We start from the raw sequence: 18,788 nt of genomic DNA, 5'->3' as shown, positions 1-18,788 counted from the left end.
CGCGGGAGATCAGCAACAAGCCAAATAATAAAATAATAATAATAAGAATGTTGAAAGAATCTTGTAGAATATGTGCTGAAAGAGGACGGTGATATGGGACTACCCGTTTAAAAAGAGATATATACATAAGTAGTCGTAGTAAGAAGGAGAGAAGGGCTAGAGACGTTATTGGATTATGAGTTAATTGAAATTTGATGTAATTTCTGAGAGGTGCCAACTGCAGGATGTCCAGAACATTATCTTGAGAGAGGTGAAGGTGAAGATTTTGTAGAGGTTTTCAGAAAAAGAGAGAATATTGGAGACGAAGTGTGAGAGTAGTGAGCTTGGATTGGAACTTGGTGAGGAAGTACCAGGAGATACTGAATACAAAGTGGAAAAAAGGTGAGAACTAAGGATGTAAGGGGATTGGGGAGGAATCGGATGTATCTAGGGAAGCATGATGGCTTATGCAAAAGATACTTAGGCATGAGAAGCGTGGAATGTGGGCAGATTAAAAAGGCAAGTGAGTGGTGTGGATGAAAAATTTAAGATATTAGTGAAAGAACGAAGAGCAATTGGAACGATTTTTGCAGGAAATAATGCAAATGACTGGGAGATGTATAAAAGAATGAGCAGGATGATCAAGAGAAAGGTGCAAGAGGTAAAAAAGAGGGCAAAATGAAGAGTTGGGTGAGAGCGTATCATTTAAAATTTTAGGGCAAATAAAAGAGGGTGTTTTGAAATGGTTGGGTTACATGGAGAGAAATGAGGGTAGGAAATATTGTCCAAGAGATATATGTGTCAGAGGTGGAGGGAACGAGGAAATTGGAGAGCACATGGGAGGTGTGAAAGGATGGGGGAAAAAGATTTTGAGTGATCGGAGGCTGAACCTGCAAGAGGGTGTAAGGCGTTTAAGGAATAGAGTGCATGGAACGATTGTGGTATAAGCCGGGTCTACGTGCTGTCAATGGGGTGAACCCGGGCATGTTGAAGCATCTGGGTAAACCATGAAAGTTGTGTGGGGCCTGATGTGGGAAGGAGCTGTGGTTTCGGTGCATTATGACATGACAGCTATAGACAGAGTGTGAATGAATGGGGCCTCTGAGTGTAATGAAAGTGGCCTTCTGTTGTCTTTTCTACGCTACCTCACACACATGAGGGGGGAGGGTGTTGTTTATTCATGTGTGGCGAGTGGCGAATGGAGTGAATAAAGGCCAACAGTAATGAATTAAGTACATGTGATAAATTTATATGTATGTGTGTATTATATATGTAACATTGAAATGTATAGTAAGTATATTTGCGTGTGTGGACTTGTATGTATATACATGATATGTGGGTGTTATTAGGCCATTCCTTTCGTCTGTTTCCTTTCGCTACCCAAACCTCGCTAACCGCGGGAGACAGCGACAAAGCAAAATGAATAATCAAATAAATGAAAAAGGATGTTTTGGAAGGAGTAAGTAAAGTGTGGCAAGACAAGGGAACAAATGGAACCCCCAGTGAATGGGGCTTAATGGGAGTGATAACACGTTAGATGGTGATGTGAGAAGAGATGGAGTTAGTATTTTGAAAAGTTTGTTGATGTGTTTGAATGATAGAATGGCAGATATAGGGTGTTTTGGTTGATGTGGTATGCAAAGTTTTTATCGAGGATGTAAGGCATGTGTACGTGTAGGAAGAGAGGAAAGTGATTGGTTCTCAGTGAATGTAGGTTTGCAGTAGGGGTGTGTGATGTCTCCATGGTTGTTTAATTTGTTTATGGATGGGGTTGTTAGGGAGGTGAATGCAAGACTTTTGGAAAGAGGGGTAAGTATGCAGTCTGTTGTGGATGAGAGAGCTTTGGAAGTGAGTCAGTTGTTGTTCGCTGATGATACAGCGCTGGTGGCTGATTCATGTGAGAAACTGCAGAAGCTGATGACTGAGTTTGGTAAAGTGTGTGAAAGAAGAAAGTTAAGAGTAAATGTGAATAAGAGCAAGGTTATTAGGTACAGTAGGGTTGAGGGTCAAGTCAGTTAGGAGGTAAGTTTGAATGGAGAAAAACTGGAGGAAGTAAAGTGTTTTAGATATCTGGGAGTGGATCTGGCAGCGGATAGAACCATGGAAGCGGAAGTGAATCATAGGGTGGGGGAGGGGGCGAAAATTCTGGAAGCTTGAAGAATGTGTGGAAGTCGAAAACATTATCTTGGAAAACAAAAATGGGTGTTTGAAGGAATAGTGGTTCCAACAATGTTGTGTGACTGCGAGGCGTGGACTATGGATAGAGTTGTGCGCAGGAGGGTGGATGTGCTGGAAATGAGATGTTTGAGGACAATGTGTGGTGTGAGGTGGTTTGATCGAGTAAGCAACGTAAGGGTAAGAGAGATGTGTGGAAATAAAAAGAGCGTGGTTGAGAGAGCAGAAGAGGGTGTTTTGAAATGGTTTGGGCACATAGAGAGAATGAGTGAGGAAAGATTGACCAAGAGGATATATGTGTCGGAGGTGGAGGGAACGAGGAGAAGTGGGAGACCAAATTGGAGGTGGAAAGATGGAGTGAAAAAGATTTTGTGTGATCAGGGCCTGAACATGCAGGAGGGTGAAAGGAGGGCAAGGAATAGAGTGAATTGGATCGATGTGGTATACCAGGGTTGACGTGCTGTCAGTGGATTGAATCAGGGCATGTGAAGCGTCTGGGGTAAACCATGGAAAGTTGTGTAGGTATGTATATTTGCGTGTGTGGATGTATGTATATACATGTGTATGTTGGTGGGTTGGGCCATTTCTTTCGTCTGTTTCCTTGCGCTACCTCGCAAATGCGCGAGACAGCGGCAAAATATATATATATATATATATATATATATATATATATATATATATATATATATATATATTTTTTTTTTTTTGCTTTGTCGCTGTCTCCCGCGTTTGCGAGGTAGCGCAAGGAAACAGACGAAAGAAATGGCCCAACCCACCCCCATACACATGTATATACATACGTCCACACACGCAAAAATACATACCTACACAGCTTTCCATGGTTTACCTCAGACGCTTCACATGCCCTGATTCAATCCACTGACAGCACGTCAACCCCGGTATACCACATCGCTCCAACTCACTCTATTCCTTGCCCTCCTTTCACCCTCCTGCATGTTCAGGCCCCGATCACACAAAATCTTTTTCACTCCATCTTTCCACCTCCAATTTGGTCTCCCTCTTCTCCTCGTTCCCTCCACCTCCGACACATATATCCTCTTGGTCAATCTTTCCTCACTCATTCTCTCCATGTGACCAAACCATTTCAAAACACCCTCCTCTGCTCTCTCAACCACGCTCTTTTTATTTCCACACATCTCTCTTACCCTTACGTTACTTACTCGATCAAACCACCTCACACCACACATTGTCCTCAAACATCTCATTCCAGCACATCCATCCTCCTGCGCACAACTCTATCCATAGTCCACGCCTCGTAACCATACAACATTGTTGGAACCACTATTCCTTCAAACATACCCATTTTTGCTTTCCGAGATAATGTTCTCGACTTCCACACATTCTTCAAGGCTCCCAGAATTTTCGCCCCCTCCCCCACCCTATGATCCACTTCCGCTTCCATGGTTCCATCCGCTGCCAGATCCACTCCCAGATATCTAAAACACTTCACTTCCTCCAGTTTTTCTCCATTCAAACTCACCTCCCAGTTGACTTGACCCTCAACCCTACTGTACGTACCTAATAACCTTGCTCTTGTTCACATTTACTCTTAACTTTCTTCTTTCACACACTTTACCAAACTCAGTCACCAGCTTCTGTAGTTTCTCACATGAATCAGCCACCAGCGCTGTATCATCAGCGAACAACAACTGACTCACTTCCCAAGCTCTCTCATCCCCAACAGACTTCATACTTGCCCCTCTTTCCAAAACTCTTGCATTCACCTCCCTAACAACCCCATCCATAAACAAATTAAACAACCATGGAGACATCACACACCCCTGCCGCAAACCTACAATCACTGAGAACCAATCACTTTCCTCTCTTCCTACACATACACATGCCTTACATCCTCGATAAAAACTTTTCACTGCTTCTAACAACTTGCCTCCCACACCATATATTCTTAATACCTTCCACAGAGCATCTCTATCAACTCTATCATATGCCTTCTCCAGATCCATAAATGCTACATACAAATCCATTTGCTTTTCTAAGTATTTCTCACATACATTCTTCAAAGCAAACACCTGATCCACACATCCTCTACCACTTCTGAAACCACACTGCTCTTCCCCAATCTGATGCTCTGTACATGCCTTCACCCTCTCAATCAATACCCTCCCATATAATTTGCCAGGAATACTCAACAAACTTATACCTCTGTAATTTGAGCACTCACTCTTATCCCCTTTGCCTTTGTACAATATATATATATATATATATATATATATATATATATATATATATATATATATATATATATATATATATATGTATATATATATATATATATATATATATATATATATATATATATATATATATATATATAGATTGGTTCTCAGTGAATGTAGGTTTGCGGCAGGGGTGTGTGATGTCTCCATGGTTGTTAAATTTGTTTATGGATGGGGTTGTTAGGGGGGTAAATGCAAGAGTTTTGGAAAGAGGGGCAAGTATGAAGTCTGTTGGGGATGAGAGAGCTTGGGAAGTGAGTCAGTTGTTGTTCGCTGATGACACAGCGCTGGTGGCTGATTCATGTGTGAAACTGCAGAAGCTGGTGACTGAGTTTGGTAAAGTGTGTGGAAGAAGAAAGTTAAGAGTAAATGTGAATAAGAGCAAGGTTATTAGGTACAGTAGGGTTGAGGGTCAAGTCAATTGGGAGGTGAGTTTGAATGGAGAAAAACTGGAGGAAGTGAAGTGTTTTAGATATCTGGGAGTGGATCTGGCAGCGGATGGAACCATGGAAGCGGAAGTGGATCATAGGGTGGGGGAGGGGGCGAAAATTCTGGGGGCCTTGAAGAATGTGTGGAAGTCGAGAACATTATCTCGGAAAGTAAAAATGGGTATGTTTGAAGGAATAGTGGTTCCAACAATGTTGTATGGTTGCGAGGCGTGGGCTATGGATAGAGTTGTGCGCAGGAGGATGGATGTGCTGGAAATGAGATGTTTGAGGACAATGTGTGGTGTGAGGTGGTTTGATCGAGTCAGTAACGTAAGGGTAAGAGAGATATGTGGAAATAAAAAGAGCGTGGTTGAGAAAGCAGAAGAGGGTGTTTTGAAATGGTTTGGGCACATGGAGAGGATGAGTGAGGAAAGATTGACCAAGAGGATATATGTGTCAGAGGTGGAGGGAACAAGGAGAAGAGGGAGACCAAATTGGAGGTGGAAAGATGGAGTGAAAAAGATTTTGTGTGATCGGGGCCTGAACATGCAGGAGGGTGAAAGGAGGGCAAGGAATAGAGTGAATTGGAGCGATGTGGTATACCGGGGCTGACGTGCTGTCAGTGGATTGAATCAAGGCATGTGAAGCGTCTGGGGTAAACCATGGAAAGCTGTGTAGGTATGTATATTTGCGTGTGTGGACGTATGTATATACATGTGTATGGGGGGGGGTTGGGCCATTTCTTTCGTCTGTTTCCTTGCGCTACCTCGCAAACGCGGGAGACCGACAAAGTATAAAAAAAAAAAAAAAAAATATATAGATGTATAAAAGAAAGAGACAGGAGGTCAAGAGAAAGGTGCAAGAGGTGAAAAAGAGGGCAAATGAGAGTTGGGGTGAGAGAGTATCATTAAATTTTAGGGAGAATAAAAAGATGTTCTGGAAGGAGGTAAATAAAGTGCGTAAGACAAGGGAGCAAATGGGAACTTCAGTGAATGGCGCAAATGGGGAGGTGATAACAAGTAGTGGTGATGTGAGAAGGAGATGGAGTGAGTATTTTGAAGGTTTGTTGAATGTGTTTGATGATAGAGTGGCAGATATAGGGTGTTTTGGTCGAGGTGGTGTGCAAAGTGAGAGGGTTAGGGAAAATGATTTGGTAAACAGAGAAGAGGTAGTAAAAGCTTTGCGGAAGATGAAAGCCGGCAAGGCAGCAGGTTTGGATGGTATTGCAGTGGAATTTATTAAAAAAGGGGGTGACTGTATTATTGACTGGTTGGTAAGGTTATTTAATGTATGTATGACTCATGGTGAGATACCTGAGGATTGGCAGAATGCGTGCATAGTGCCATTGTACAAAGGCAAAGGGGATAAGAGTGAGTGCTCAAATTATAGAGGTATAAGTTTGTTGAGTATTCCTGGTAAATTATATGGGAGGGTATTGATTGAGAGGGTGAAGGCATGTGCAGAGCATCAGATTGGGGAAGAGCAGTGTGGTTTCAGAAGTGGTAGAGTATGTGTGGATCAGGTGTTTGCTTTGAAGAATGTATGTGAGAAATACTTAGAAAAGCAAATGGATTTGTATGTAGCATTTATGGATCTGGAGAAGGCATATGATAGAGTTGATAGAGATGCTCTGTGGAAGGTATTAAGAATATATGGTGTGGGAGGCAAATTGTTAGAAGCGGTGAAAAGTTTTTACCGAGGATGTAAGGCATGTGTACGTGTAGGAAGAGAGGAAAGTGATTGGTTCTCAGTGAATGTAGGTTTGCGGCAGGGGTGTGTGATGTCTCCATGGTTGTTTAATTTGTTTATGGATGGGGTTGTTAGGGAGGTGAATGCAAGAGTTTTTGAAAGAGGGGCAAGTATGAAGTCTGTTGTGGATGAGAGAGCTTGGGAAGTGAGTCAGTTGTTGTTTGCTGATGATACAGTGCCGGTGGCTGATTCATGTAAGAAACTGCAGAAGCTGGTGACTGAGTTTGGTAAAGTGTGTGAAAGAAGAAAGTTAAGAGTAAAGGTGAATAAGAGCAAGGTTATTAGGTACAGTAGGGTTGAGGGTCAAGTCAATTGGGAGTTAAGTTTGAATGGAGAAAAACTGGAGGAAGTGAAGTGTTTTAGATATCTGGGAGTGGATCTGGCAGCGGATGGAACCATGGAAGCGGAAGTGGATCATAGGGTGGGGGAGGGGGCGAAAATTCTGGGAGCCTTGAAGAATGTTTGGAAGTCGAGCACATTATCTCGGGAAGCAAAAATGGGTATGTTCGAAGGAATAGTGGTTCCAACAAAGTTGTATGGTTGCGAGGCGTGGGCTATGGATAGAGTTGTGCACAGGAGGGTGGATGTGCTGGAAATGAGATGTTTGAAGACAATATGTGGTGTGAGGTGGTTTGTTCGAGTAAGTAATGTAAGGGTAAGAGAGATGTGTGGAAATAAAAAGAGTGTGGTTGAGAGAGCAGAATAGGGTGTTTTGAAATGGTTTGGGCACATGGAGAGAATGAGTGAGGAAAGAGTGACCAAGAGGATATATGTGTCAGAGGTGGAGGGAACGAGGAGAAGAGGGAGACCAAATTTAAGGTGGAAAGATGGAGTGAAAAAGATTTTGTGTGATCGGGGCCTGAACATGCAGGAGGGTGAAAGGCGTGCAAGGAATAGAGTAAATTGGAACGATGTGGTATACCGGGGTCGACGTGCTGTCAATGGATTGATCCAGGGCATGTGAAGCGTCAGGGGTACACCATGGAAAGTTGTGTGGGGCTTGGATGTGGAAAGGGAGCTGTGGTTTCGGTGCATTATTACATGACAGCTAGAGACTGAGAGTGAACGAATGTGGCCTTTGGTGTCCTTTCCTAGCGCTACCTCGCACACATGAGGTGGGAGGGGGTTGTTATTCCATGTGTGGCGAGGTGGCAATGGGAACAAATAAAGGCAGACTATGAATAATGTAAATGTGTATATATGTATTTGTCTGTGTGTGTTTATATATGTGTATATTGAGATGTATAGGTATGTATATTTGCGTGTGTGGACGTGTATGTATATACATGTGTATGTGGGTGGGTTGGGGCCATTCTTTTGTCTGTTTCCTTGCGCTACCTCGCTGACACGGGAGACAGTGACAAAGCAAAATAAATAGATAAATATATAAAGGCAGAGGTGGAGGGAACAAGAAGTGGGAGACTAAATTGGAAGTGGAAAAATGGAGTGAAAAAGATTTTCAGTGATCGGGGCCTGAACATGCAGGAGGGTGAAAGGCGTGCAAGGAATAGAGAGTGAATTGGAACGATGTGGTATACCGGGGTCGACGTGCTGTCAGTGGATTGAACTAGGGCATGTGAAGCGTCTGGGTTAAACCATGGAAAGTTGTGTGGGGCCTGGATGTGGAATGGGAGCTGTGGTTTCGGTGCATTATTACATGACAGCTAGAGACTGAGTGTGAACGAATGGGGCCTTTGTTGTCTTTTCCTAGCGCTACCCCGCAGACATGAGGGGGGAGGGGGTTGTTATTCCATGTGTGGCGAGGTGGCAGTGGGATTAAATAAAGGCAGAAAGTATGAATTATGTACATGTGTATATATTTATATGTCTGTGTGTGTATAGATATGTGTACATCGAGATGTATAGGTATGTATATTTGTGTGTGTGGACGTGTATGTATATACATGTGTATGTGGGTGTGTTGGGCCATTCTTTCGTCTGTTTTGTTGCGCTACCTCGCTAACGCGGGAGACAGCAACAAAGCAAAATAATAAAATAATAATAATAAGAATGTTGAAGAGCTTGTAGATTTATGTGCTGAAAGAGGACTGGTGATTGGGAATACCTGGTTTAAAAAGAGAGATATACATAAGTATTCGTATGTAAGTAGGAGAGATGGCTAGAGAGCGTTATTGGATTATGAGTTAATTGAATTTTTGATGTTATTTGCTGAGAGGTGCAACTGCAGGGATGTCAGATCATTATCTTGTGGAGGTGAAGGTGAAGATTTGTAGAGGTTTTCAGAAAAGAAGAGAGAATATTGGGGTGAAGAGAGTGGTGAGAGTAAGTGAGCTTGGATAGGAGACTTGTGTGAGGAAGTACCAGGAGATACTGAATACAAAGTGGAAAAAGGTGAGAACTAAGGATGTAAGGGGAGTGGGGGAGGAATCGGATGTATCTAGGGAAGCAGTGATGGCTTATGCAAAAGATACTTGTGGCATGAGAAGCGTGGGATGTGGGCAGATTAGAAAGGGCAGTGAGTGGTGGGATGAAAAATTAAGATTATTAGTGAAAGAGAAGAGAGAGGCATTTGGACGATTTTTGCAGGGAAATAATGCAAATGACTGGGAGATGTATAAAAGAATGAGGCAGGAGGTCAAGAGAAAGGTGCAAGAGGTAAAAAAGAGGGCAAATGAGAGTTGGGTGAGAGAGTATCATTAAATTTTAGGGCAAATAAAAAGAGGGTGTTTTGAAATGGTTTGGTTACATGGAGAGAATGAGTGTGGAAAGATTGACCAAGAGGATATATGTGTCAGAGGTGGAGGGAACGAGGAGAATTGGGAGAGCAAAATGGAGGTGGAAAGATGGGGTGAAAAAGATTTTGAGTGATCGGGGCCTGAACATGCAGGAGGGTGTAAGGCGTTTAAGGAATAGAGTGCATTGGAACGATGTGGTATACCGGGGTCGACGTGCTGTCAATGGGGTGAACCAGGGCATGTGAAGCATCTGGGGTAAACCATGGAAAGTTGTGTGGGGCCTGGATGTGGAAAGGGAGCTGTGGTTTCGGTGCATTATGACATGACAGCTAGAGACTGAGTGTGAATGAATGGGGCCTCTGAGTGTGAATGAATGTGGCCTTTGTTGTCTTTTCCTAGCGCTACCTCACACACATGAGGGGGGAGGGTGTTGTTATTCCATGTGTGGCGAGGTGGCGATTGGAGTGAATAAAGGCAGACAGTATGAATTAAGTACATGTGTATATATGTATATGTCTGTGTGTGTATATATATGTATACATTGAGATGTATAGGTATGTATATTTGCGTGTGTGGACTTGTATGTATATACATGTGTATGTGGGTGTTTTAGGCCATTCTTTCGTCTGTTTCCTTGCGCTACCTCGCTAACGCGGGAGACAGCGACAAAGCAAAATGAATAAGCAAATAATAAAAAGATGTTTTGGAAGGAGGTAAGTAAAGTGTGCAAGACAAGGGAACAAATGGGAACCCCAGTGAATGGGGCTAATGGGGAGGTGATAACAAGTAGTGGTGATGTGAGAAGGAGATGGAGTGAGTATTTTGAAAGTTTGTTGAATGTGTTTGATGATAGATTGGCAGATATAGGGTGTTTTGGTTGAGGTGGTATGCAAAGTGAGAGGTTTAGGGAAAATGATTTAGTAAACAGAGAAGAGGTAGTAAAAGCTTTGTGGAAGATGAAAGCCGGCAAGGCAGCAGGTTTAGATGGTATTGCAGTGGAATTTATTAAAAGAGGGGTTGACTGCATTGTTGACTGGTTTGTAAGGTTATTTGATTTATGTATGACTCATGGTAAGGTGCTTGAGGAATGGCGGAATGCTTGCATAGTGCCGTTGTACAAAGGCAAAGGGGATAAAAGTGTGTGCTCAAATTACAGAGGTATAAGTTTGTTGAGTATTCTTGGGAAATTATGTTGGTGGGTATTGGTTGAGAGGGTGAAAGGCGTGCAAGGAGTAGAGTGAATTGCAACGATTTGGTATACTGGGATTGACGTGCTGTCAATGGATTGAACCAGGGCATGTGAAGTGTCTGGGGTAAACTATGGAAAGTTTTGTGAGGCCTGAATATGGAAAGGTATCTTTGGTTTCAGTGCATTATACATGACAGCTAGAGACAGAGTGTGAAGAAATGTGATCTTTGTTGTCTTTACTTAGCGCTACCTCGCGCACATCGGGGGGAGGGGGTTGGTATTTCATTATGTGGCGGGGTGGCAATGGGAATGAATAAGGGCAGACTATGAATTTATCGAGGATGTAAGGCATGTGTACGTGTAGGAAGAGAGGAAAGTGATTGGTTCTCAGTGAATGTAGGTTTGCGGCAGGGGTGTGTGATGTCTCCATGGTTGTTTGTTTATGGATGGGGTTGTTAGGGAGGTGAATGCAAGAGTTTTGGAAAGAGGGGCAAGTATGAAGTCTGTTTGGGATGAGAGAGCTTGGGAAGTGAGTCAGTTGTTGTTCGCTGATGATACAGCGCTAGTGGCTGATTCATGTGAGAAATTGCAGAAGCTGGTGACTGAGTTTGGTAAAGTGTGTGAAAGAAGAAAGTTAAGAGTAAATGTGAATAAGAGCAAGGTAATTAGGTACAGTAGGGTTGAGGGTCAAGTCAATTGGGAGGTAAGTTTGAATGGAGAAAAACTGGAGGAAGTAAAGTGTTTTAGATATCTGGGAGTGGATCTGGCAGCGGATGGAACCATGGAAGTGGAAGTGGATCATAGGGTGGGGAGGGGGCGAAAATCCTGGGAGCCTTGAAGAATGTGTGGAAGTCGAGAACATTATCTCGGAAAGTAAAAATGGGTATGTTTGAAGGAATAGTGGTTCCAACAATGTTGTATGGTTGCGAGGCGTGGGCTATGGATAGAGTTGTGCGCAGGAGGATGGATGTGCTGGAAATGAGATGTTTGAGGACAATGTGTGGTGTGAGGTGGTTTGATCGACTAAGTATCGTAAGGGTAAGAGAGATGTGTGGAAATAAAAAGAGCGTGGTTGAGAGAGCAGAAGAGGGTGTTTTGAAATGGTTTGGGCACATGGAGAGAATAAGTGAGGAAAGATTGACCAAGAGGATATATGTGTCGGAGGTGGAGGGAACGAGGAGAAGTGGGAGACCAAATTGGAGGTGGAAAGATGGAGTGAAAAAGATTTTGTGTGATCGGGGCCTGAACATGCAGGAGGGTGAAAGGAGGGCAAGGAATAGAGTGAATTGGATTGATGTGATATACCGGGGTTGACGTGCTGTCAGTGGATTGAATCAGGGTATGTGAAGCGTCTGGGGTAAACCATGGAAAGCTGTGTAGGTATGTATATTTGCGTGTGTGGACGTATGTATATACATGTGTATGTTGGTGGGTTGGGCCATTTCTTTCGTCTGTTTCCTTGCGCTACCTCGCAAACGCGGGAGACAGCGACAGAGCAAAAAAAAAAAAAAAAGTATGAATTATGTACATGTATATATATGTATATGTCTTTGTGTATATATATGTATACAATGAGATGTATAGGTATTTATATGTGCATGTGTGGACGTATATGCATATACATGTGTGTGTGGGTGGGTTGGGCCATTCTTTCGTCTGTTTCCTTGCGCTACCTCGATAACGTGGGAGACAGCGACAAAGTATAAGAAATAAATGAAAATGAATATATATGTACATAGACATATAGGGGGATAGGGGAGAAAGAATACTTCCCACGTATTCCCTGCGTGTTGTAGAATGTGACTAAAAGGGAAGGGAGCGGGGGGCTGGAAATCCTCCCCTCTCGTTTTTTTTTAATTTTCCAAAAGAAGGGACAGAGAAGGGGGCCAGGTGAGGATATTCCCTCAAAGGTACAGTCCTCTGTTCTTAACGCAACCTCGCTAATGCGGGAGATGGCGAATAGTATGAAAGAAGGAAAGAAAGAAGACATATACATATATACACATGTACATATTCATACTTGCTTGCCTTCATCTATTCCCGATGCATCTTTGCCCCACAGGAAACAGCATTGCTACTCCCTGCTTCAGTGAGGTAGCACCAGGAAAATAGACACATTGGCCACATTTGTTCATACCCAGTCTCTAGCTGTCATGTATAATGCACCGAAAGCACAGCTCCCTAACCACATCTAAGCCCTAGAGATCTTTCCATGGTTTACTGCAGATGTTTCTTATGCCCTGGTTCAGTTTATTGACAGCCTGTCAACCTCGGTATTCCATATACCATGTGTGAGGAAGGCATTTAGGGACAGGATTAAGTGGAGACTCTTTTGCTGTGGCCACACCTTGGTAGGAATTCCTGGAGGGAATGGATGTCAGAGATGGAGATAGACAGATTGTTCTTTCAAAAGTTCAGTAACTGTCGTAGTATTTTTTCACATATATTCAAACTCTTTTCTTCCTTAGTTTCCTGTTTTGTCCTCTTGTGTCTTTTTTAAAGAATTGCCCCATGTCAGCATCATCAAATCAATTTAGGAATTTAACTTTTGATGATGTTTTCCCTTGCCCTTCTTTCTTCTGATGCGGGCAAGTGTTTGGCTGCTAATCTCTCCCTGAACCTTGGCTCCCTTACTTCAGGTAACGAATTTATTGGTGGGGGTGAACAGTTTGTGAATTGTTATGCTTCTCGTCATGCATTTTTGGAAAGAACTAATGGTAAAAAAAGGAATTAAAAGGTATGATTGTATCATGTACATTGTACAGCAGTCTCATATTGTACTATCTACATGCAAATATTTTCCACCTCAAAGATTTTTGTTGTCATATGTTTATTCACTAGAAACCAGAATTCAGAAGTTAATTTTTTATTTTGTTGGGATCAATATGAATAGCTTAGTTGTTCTAATCTCTACATTTTTTCTTTACAGAGAATCTTAGATCCCAAAATTGATACATTTGTGAGATGGGTGAGTATTATAGCATTTTTAGGCATGCGTATGTTTATCTGTGCATCTTTTTGTCTCTCTTGATATACAATGTATATGGCACCATTGTTATCAGATTCTGCTTGCATGAATTAACACCGCTAGGGAAAGTAACCTTTCATGAGATTGTATCATATGGAGTACTGTCTCATCAATGAACTTTTCACTTCAAAGGAGTCCATCATTTTTCTGCTCCTGAAAATAGTGCTGCCTTGGAGCTGCAGGAGCTCCTGGAACAAGGCCCTGGTTAACACTAGAATGCTTTCTTAAAAAGAGGTTCTAGGGAAGTTATGAATAAGTTTATGAAAGTCATAAATAAATTTTGAAAGTTTAGATAGAAGTGCAGCGAATTAAGGGTTGCAGTCATGAGTGAATAAGGTATTTAAACTCTTTAGGGAAATACTATTAAAGGTTATAGAATTTTTAGTTGGGTACAGGATTATGAGATATAGGAATGAATTGGGTAATCCATGGTTGAAAGAAGATACTAGATATGCTGTGGAAGAGAAGAAAAAGGCATATAATAGATGGCTGAAAAGAAATTTTCTTTGGAAGTTCAGCAAAAGAAGAAGTAAAAATATGAAATGTGTAAGCAGAATGTTAAGAAGCTGATAGAGGAAAGCAAAGAAAGAGTTGATGAATATTTTGGAAGAAAGTTGATTGAAAAGTTTTGGGAAATAAAAAATTGTACTGGAAGGAGGTGAAAAAGGAAAGAGGTGGTTGTAAGAGTGGAAATGTTAATGTGAGAAGTACGGAAGGGAAGCAGAGAGAAAAGAAGTGGATGTAAGAGTGAAAATGATAATGTAAGAAATATGAAAGGGGAGTTGCTGAATCAAAAGGATGAAATGAATGGAAGATGGGAAGAGTAATTCGAAGAACTAATGAATTTGGGAGGAGGTGAGGCAGCAGTTGTTGTATGCATGGGTATAGGGGATAGAAGGATGAGGATACAAGTGCAAGGGCCTATAGCTAAAAGGAAGGTAAGAATGGCAATAATGAGGCATAAGGTAGGAAAAGCACTTGGAGTAGTTTGGATTACAGCTGAAATGCTGAGGTATGGAGGAGAAAGTGTATAGAGTGGGTGGATGCATCTGATATGTAATTTAGCTTGTAAACAGAAAGTTGTGCATGAAGATTGAGTGAAAGCTATTATTTTTCTTTTATTCAAAGGAAAAGGTACTAAGGATGTATGTAGCAATATGGAGAATGAATATGCTAAGTAGGGGGCTGGAAATCCTCCCCTCTCATTTTTTCTTACTTTTCCTAAAAAAGGAACAGAGAAGAGGGCAAAGTGAGGATATTCTCTCTAAGGCTCAGTCCTCTGTTATCAACACTGCCTCATAAATGTGGGAAATGGCAAATATGTATGAAAAAAGTATGCTAAGCATATCAGGAAAAGTGTATTCAAGAAAAGTGTATTCAAGACCTTTTAGATAACAAGAGACCTTTGTCATTAAATATCTTGAAAATGGAGATGCTGTTGGTAGGAGAAACACTGAATAAAATTAAAGAAGTTTGATAGTTTGAAAAAGTGGGAAGAAATTTTCAACATAGAGACTGTTGGAATTCCAAAATATTAGTAATGAAAATAATGATAAGAAGAAATCCTGTGGCTAAAAACTCATTTAATAATACTGTAATGTTTATCTCACTTCAGGATACAAAAGAGTGCAAGCAGTTGCAGTTAGATGCAGAACATTTGCGGAAACGTGGCAATAATTTCTTCAAGCAGAATAATTACGATGAAGCTATTACACATTATGATATGGGTAAGTGTACTTGTGTAAGTGGGCGGAAACATCTCTCTGTCTAATAATCTATCTGTCCAACTCTTTATATTCGTCTTTCTCTGTCTATCTATATATCTCTGTCTATTTGGCTGGCTGTCTTTCTATCTTAGTCTTCTTCACCCTTCTTTCTATCTGTCAAAGTCTCTTATCATATCATTATTTACCTACCTTCATACCTTTCAGCCTGTCTGCTTGTTGATCCATATTTCTGTATCAGTCTCTCTGTTTGTTCATCTATCTGTAATTCCTTACATTCTTGTTTTATTTTTTTTTATTTTTTTTTCTTTGTCGCTGTCTCCCGCGTTTGCGAGGTAGCGCAAGGAAACAGACGAAAGAAATGGCCCAACCCACCCCCATACACGTGTATACATATGTCCACACACGCAAATATACATACCTACACAGCTTTCCATGGTTTACCCCAGATGCTTCACATGCCCTGATTCAATCCACTGACAGCACGTCAACCCTGGTATACCACATCGATCCAATTCACTCTATTCCTTGCCCTCCTTTCACCCTCCTGCATGTTCAGGCCCCGATCACACAAAATCTTTTTCACTCCATCTTTCTACCTCCAATTTGGTCTTCCACTTCTCCTCGTTCCCTCCACCTCTGACACATATATCCTCTTGGTCAATCTTTCCTCACTCATTCTCTCTGTGCCCAAACCATTTCAAAACACCCTCTTCTGCTCTCTCAACCACGCTCTTTTTATTTCCACACATCTCTCTTACCCGTACGTTACTTACTCGATCAAACCACCTCACACCACACATTGTCCTCAAACATCTCATTTCCAGCACATCCATCCTCCTGCGCACAACTCTATCCATATCCCACGCCTCGCAACCATACAACATTGTTGGAACCACTATTCCTTCAAACATAGCCATTTTTGCTTTCCGAGATAATGTTCTCGACTTCCACACATTCTTCAAGGCTCCCAGGATTTTCGCCCCCTCCCCCACCCTATGATCCCCTTCTGCTTCCATGGTTCCATCCGCTGCCAGATCAACTCCCAGATATCTAAAACACTTTACTTCCTCCAGTTTTTCTCCATTCAAACTTACCTCCCAATTGACTTGACCCTCAACCCTACTGTACCTAATTACCTTGCTCTTATTCACATTTACTCTTAACTCTCTTCTTTCACACACTTTACCAAACTCAGTCACCAGCTTCTGCAGTTTCTCACATGAATCAGCCACCAGCGCTGTATCATCAGTGAACAACAACTGACTCACTTCCCAAGCTCTCTCATCCCCAACAGACTTCATACTTGCCCCTCTTTCCAAAACTCTTGCTTTCACCTCCCTAACAACCCCTTCCATAAACAAATTAAACAACCATGGAGACATCACACACCCCTGCCGCAAACCTACAATCACTGAGAACCAATCACTTTCCTCTCTTCCTGCACGTACACATGCCTTACATCCTCGATAAAAACTTTTCACTGCTTCTAACAACTTGCCTCCCACACCATATATTCTTAATACCTTCCACAGAGCATCTCTGTCAACTCTATCATATGCCTTCTCCAGATCCATAAATGCTACATACAAATCCATTTGCTTTTCTAAGTATTTCTCACATACATTCTTCAAAGCAAACACCTGATCCACACATCCTCTACCACTTCTGAAACCACACTGCTCTTCCCCAATCTGATGCTCTGTACATGCCTTCACCCTCTCAATCAATACCCTCCCATATAATTTACCAGGAATACTCAGCAAACATATACCTCTGTAATTTGAGCACTCACTCTTATCCCCTTTGCCTGTGTACAATGGCACTATGCACGCATTCCGCCAATCCTCAGGCACCTCACCATGAGTCATACACACATTAGATAACCTTACCAACCAGTCAATAATACAGTCACCCCCTTTTTTAATAAATTCCACTGCAACACCATCCAAACCTGCTGCCTTGCCGGCTTTCATCTTCCGCAAAGCTTTTACTACCTCTTCTCTGTTTACCAAATCATTTTCCCTAACCCTCTCACTTTGCACACCACCTCGACCAAAACACCCTATATCTGCCACTCTATCATCAAACACATTCAACAAACCTTCAAAATACTCACTCCATCTCCTTCTCACATCACCACTACTTGTTATCACCTCCCCATTTGCGCCCTTCTCTGAAGTTCCCATTTGCTCCCTTGTCTTACGCACTTTATTTACCTCCTTCCAGAACATCTTTTTATTCTCCCTAAAATTTAATGATACTCTCTCACCCCAACTCTCATCTGCCCTCTTTTTCACCTCTTGCACCTTTCTCTTGACCTCCTGTCTCTTTCCTTTATACATCTCCCACTCAGTTGCATCTTTTCCCTGCAAAAATCGTCCAAATGCCTCTCTCTTCTCTTTCACTAATAATCTTACTTCTTCATCCCACCACTCACTACCCTTTCTAATCAACCCACCTCCCACTCTTCTCATGCCACAAGCATCTTTTGCGCAATCCATCACTGATTCCCTAAATACATCCCATTCCTCCCCCACTCCCCTTACTTTCATTGTTCTCACCTTTTTCTTGTTTTATGTTTTTATATATTTCTGTCATTGTTTTCCATTCTTTGTATTCAAATATATATGAAATTACATAATTCCAGAACCTCCTTGTGTGAAGCTCCTTTGGCTTCAAATCAATGGACTTAGAGGAATTTGCTTGATGAGACTTTATTCAGTGGAAAAACATACAACATACATTTCCTACACTGCAGACATATACACAAAGGCCATTAGATAGTATCACTCACTCTTATCGAAATGTGCTCATTGACATTTTGGTAAAGGAAATTTTCCAGTATGCTTTCATGATTTGCTTCCATTACTCCCTGAGTAATGTGGCAGTTGAGGGAATAATTGATGTACGTGGGGTGTTCAGTGTTGTAAATGGAAATGGGGAAGAGCTTGTAGAATTGTGTGCTGAATACGGACTGGTGATTGGGAATACCTGGTTTAAAAAGAGAGATATACATAAGTTTATGTATGTAAGTAGGAGAGATGGCCAGAGAGCGTTATTGGATTACGTGTTGATTGATGGGCATGCAAGAGAGAGACTTCTGGATGTTAATGTGCTGAGAGGTGTAACTGGAGGGATGTCTGATCATTTTCTTGTGGAGGCGACAGTGAAGATTTGTAGAGGTTTTCAGAAAAGTAGAGAGAATGTTTGGGTGAAGAGAGTGGTGAGAGTAAGTGAGCTTGTGAAGGAGACTTTGTGAGGAAGTACCAGGAGAGACTGAGTACAGAATGGAAAAAGGTGAGAACAAAGGACATAAGGGGAGTGGGGGAGGAATGGGATGTATTTAGGGAAGCAGTGATGGCTTGTGCAAAAGATGCTTTTGGCATGAGAAGTGTAGGAGGTGGGCAGATTAGAAAGGATAGTAAGTGGTGGGATGAAGAAGTAAGATTATTAGTGACAGAGAAGAGAGAGGCATTTGGAGGAGTTTTGCAAGGAAATAGTGCAAATGAGTGGGAGATGTATAAAAGAATGGGGCAGGAGGTCAAGAGAAAGTTGCAAG

At 41.9% G+C, this 18,788-nt stretch overlaps 1 protein-coding gene across 1 annotated transcript in view; it reads left to right on the top strand.

The window, feature by feature from the left end:
• Positions 1-18,788, top strand: part of LOC139749260 (uncharacterized) — a 481,728-nt gene that overhangs the window by 31,950 nt on the left and 430,990 nt on the right. The window contains exons 5-6 of the mRNA XM_071662996.1: positions 13,404-13,442; positions 15,118-15,229. Of these exons, the coding sequence (XP_071519097.1) occupies positions 13,404-13,442; positions 15,118-15,229 (151 nt within the window). The remainder of the gene's footprint in view (positions 1-13,403; positions 13,443-15,117; positions 15,230-18,788) is intronic.

Source organism: Panulirus ornatus, chromosome 6, assembly GCF_036320965.1.
Source record: "Panulirus ornatus isolate Po-2019 chromosome 6, ASM3632096v1, whole genome shotgun sequence".
Taxonomy (NCBI): Eukaryota; Metazoa; Arthropoda; class Malacostraca; order Decapoda; family Palinuridae; genus Panulirus; species Panulirus ornatus.
This window is presented reverse-complemented; position numbering and strand designations above follow the sequence as displayed.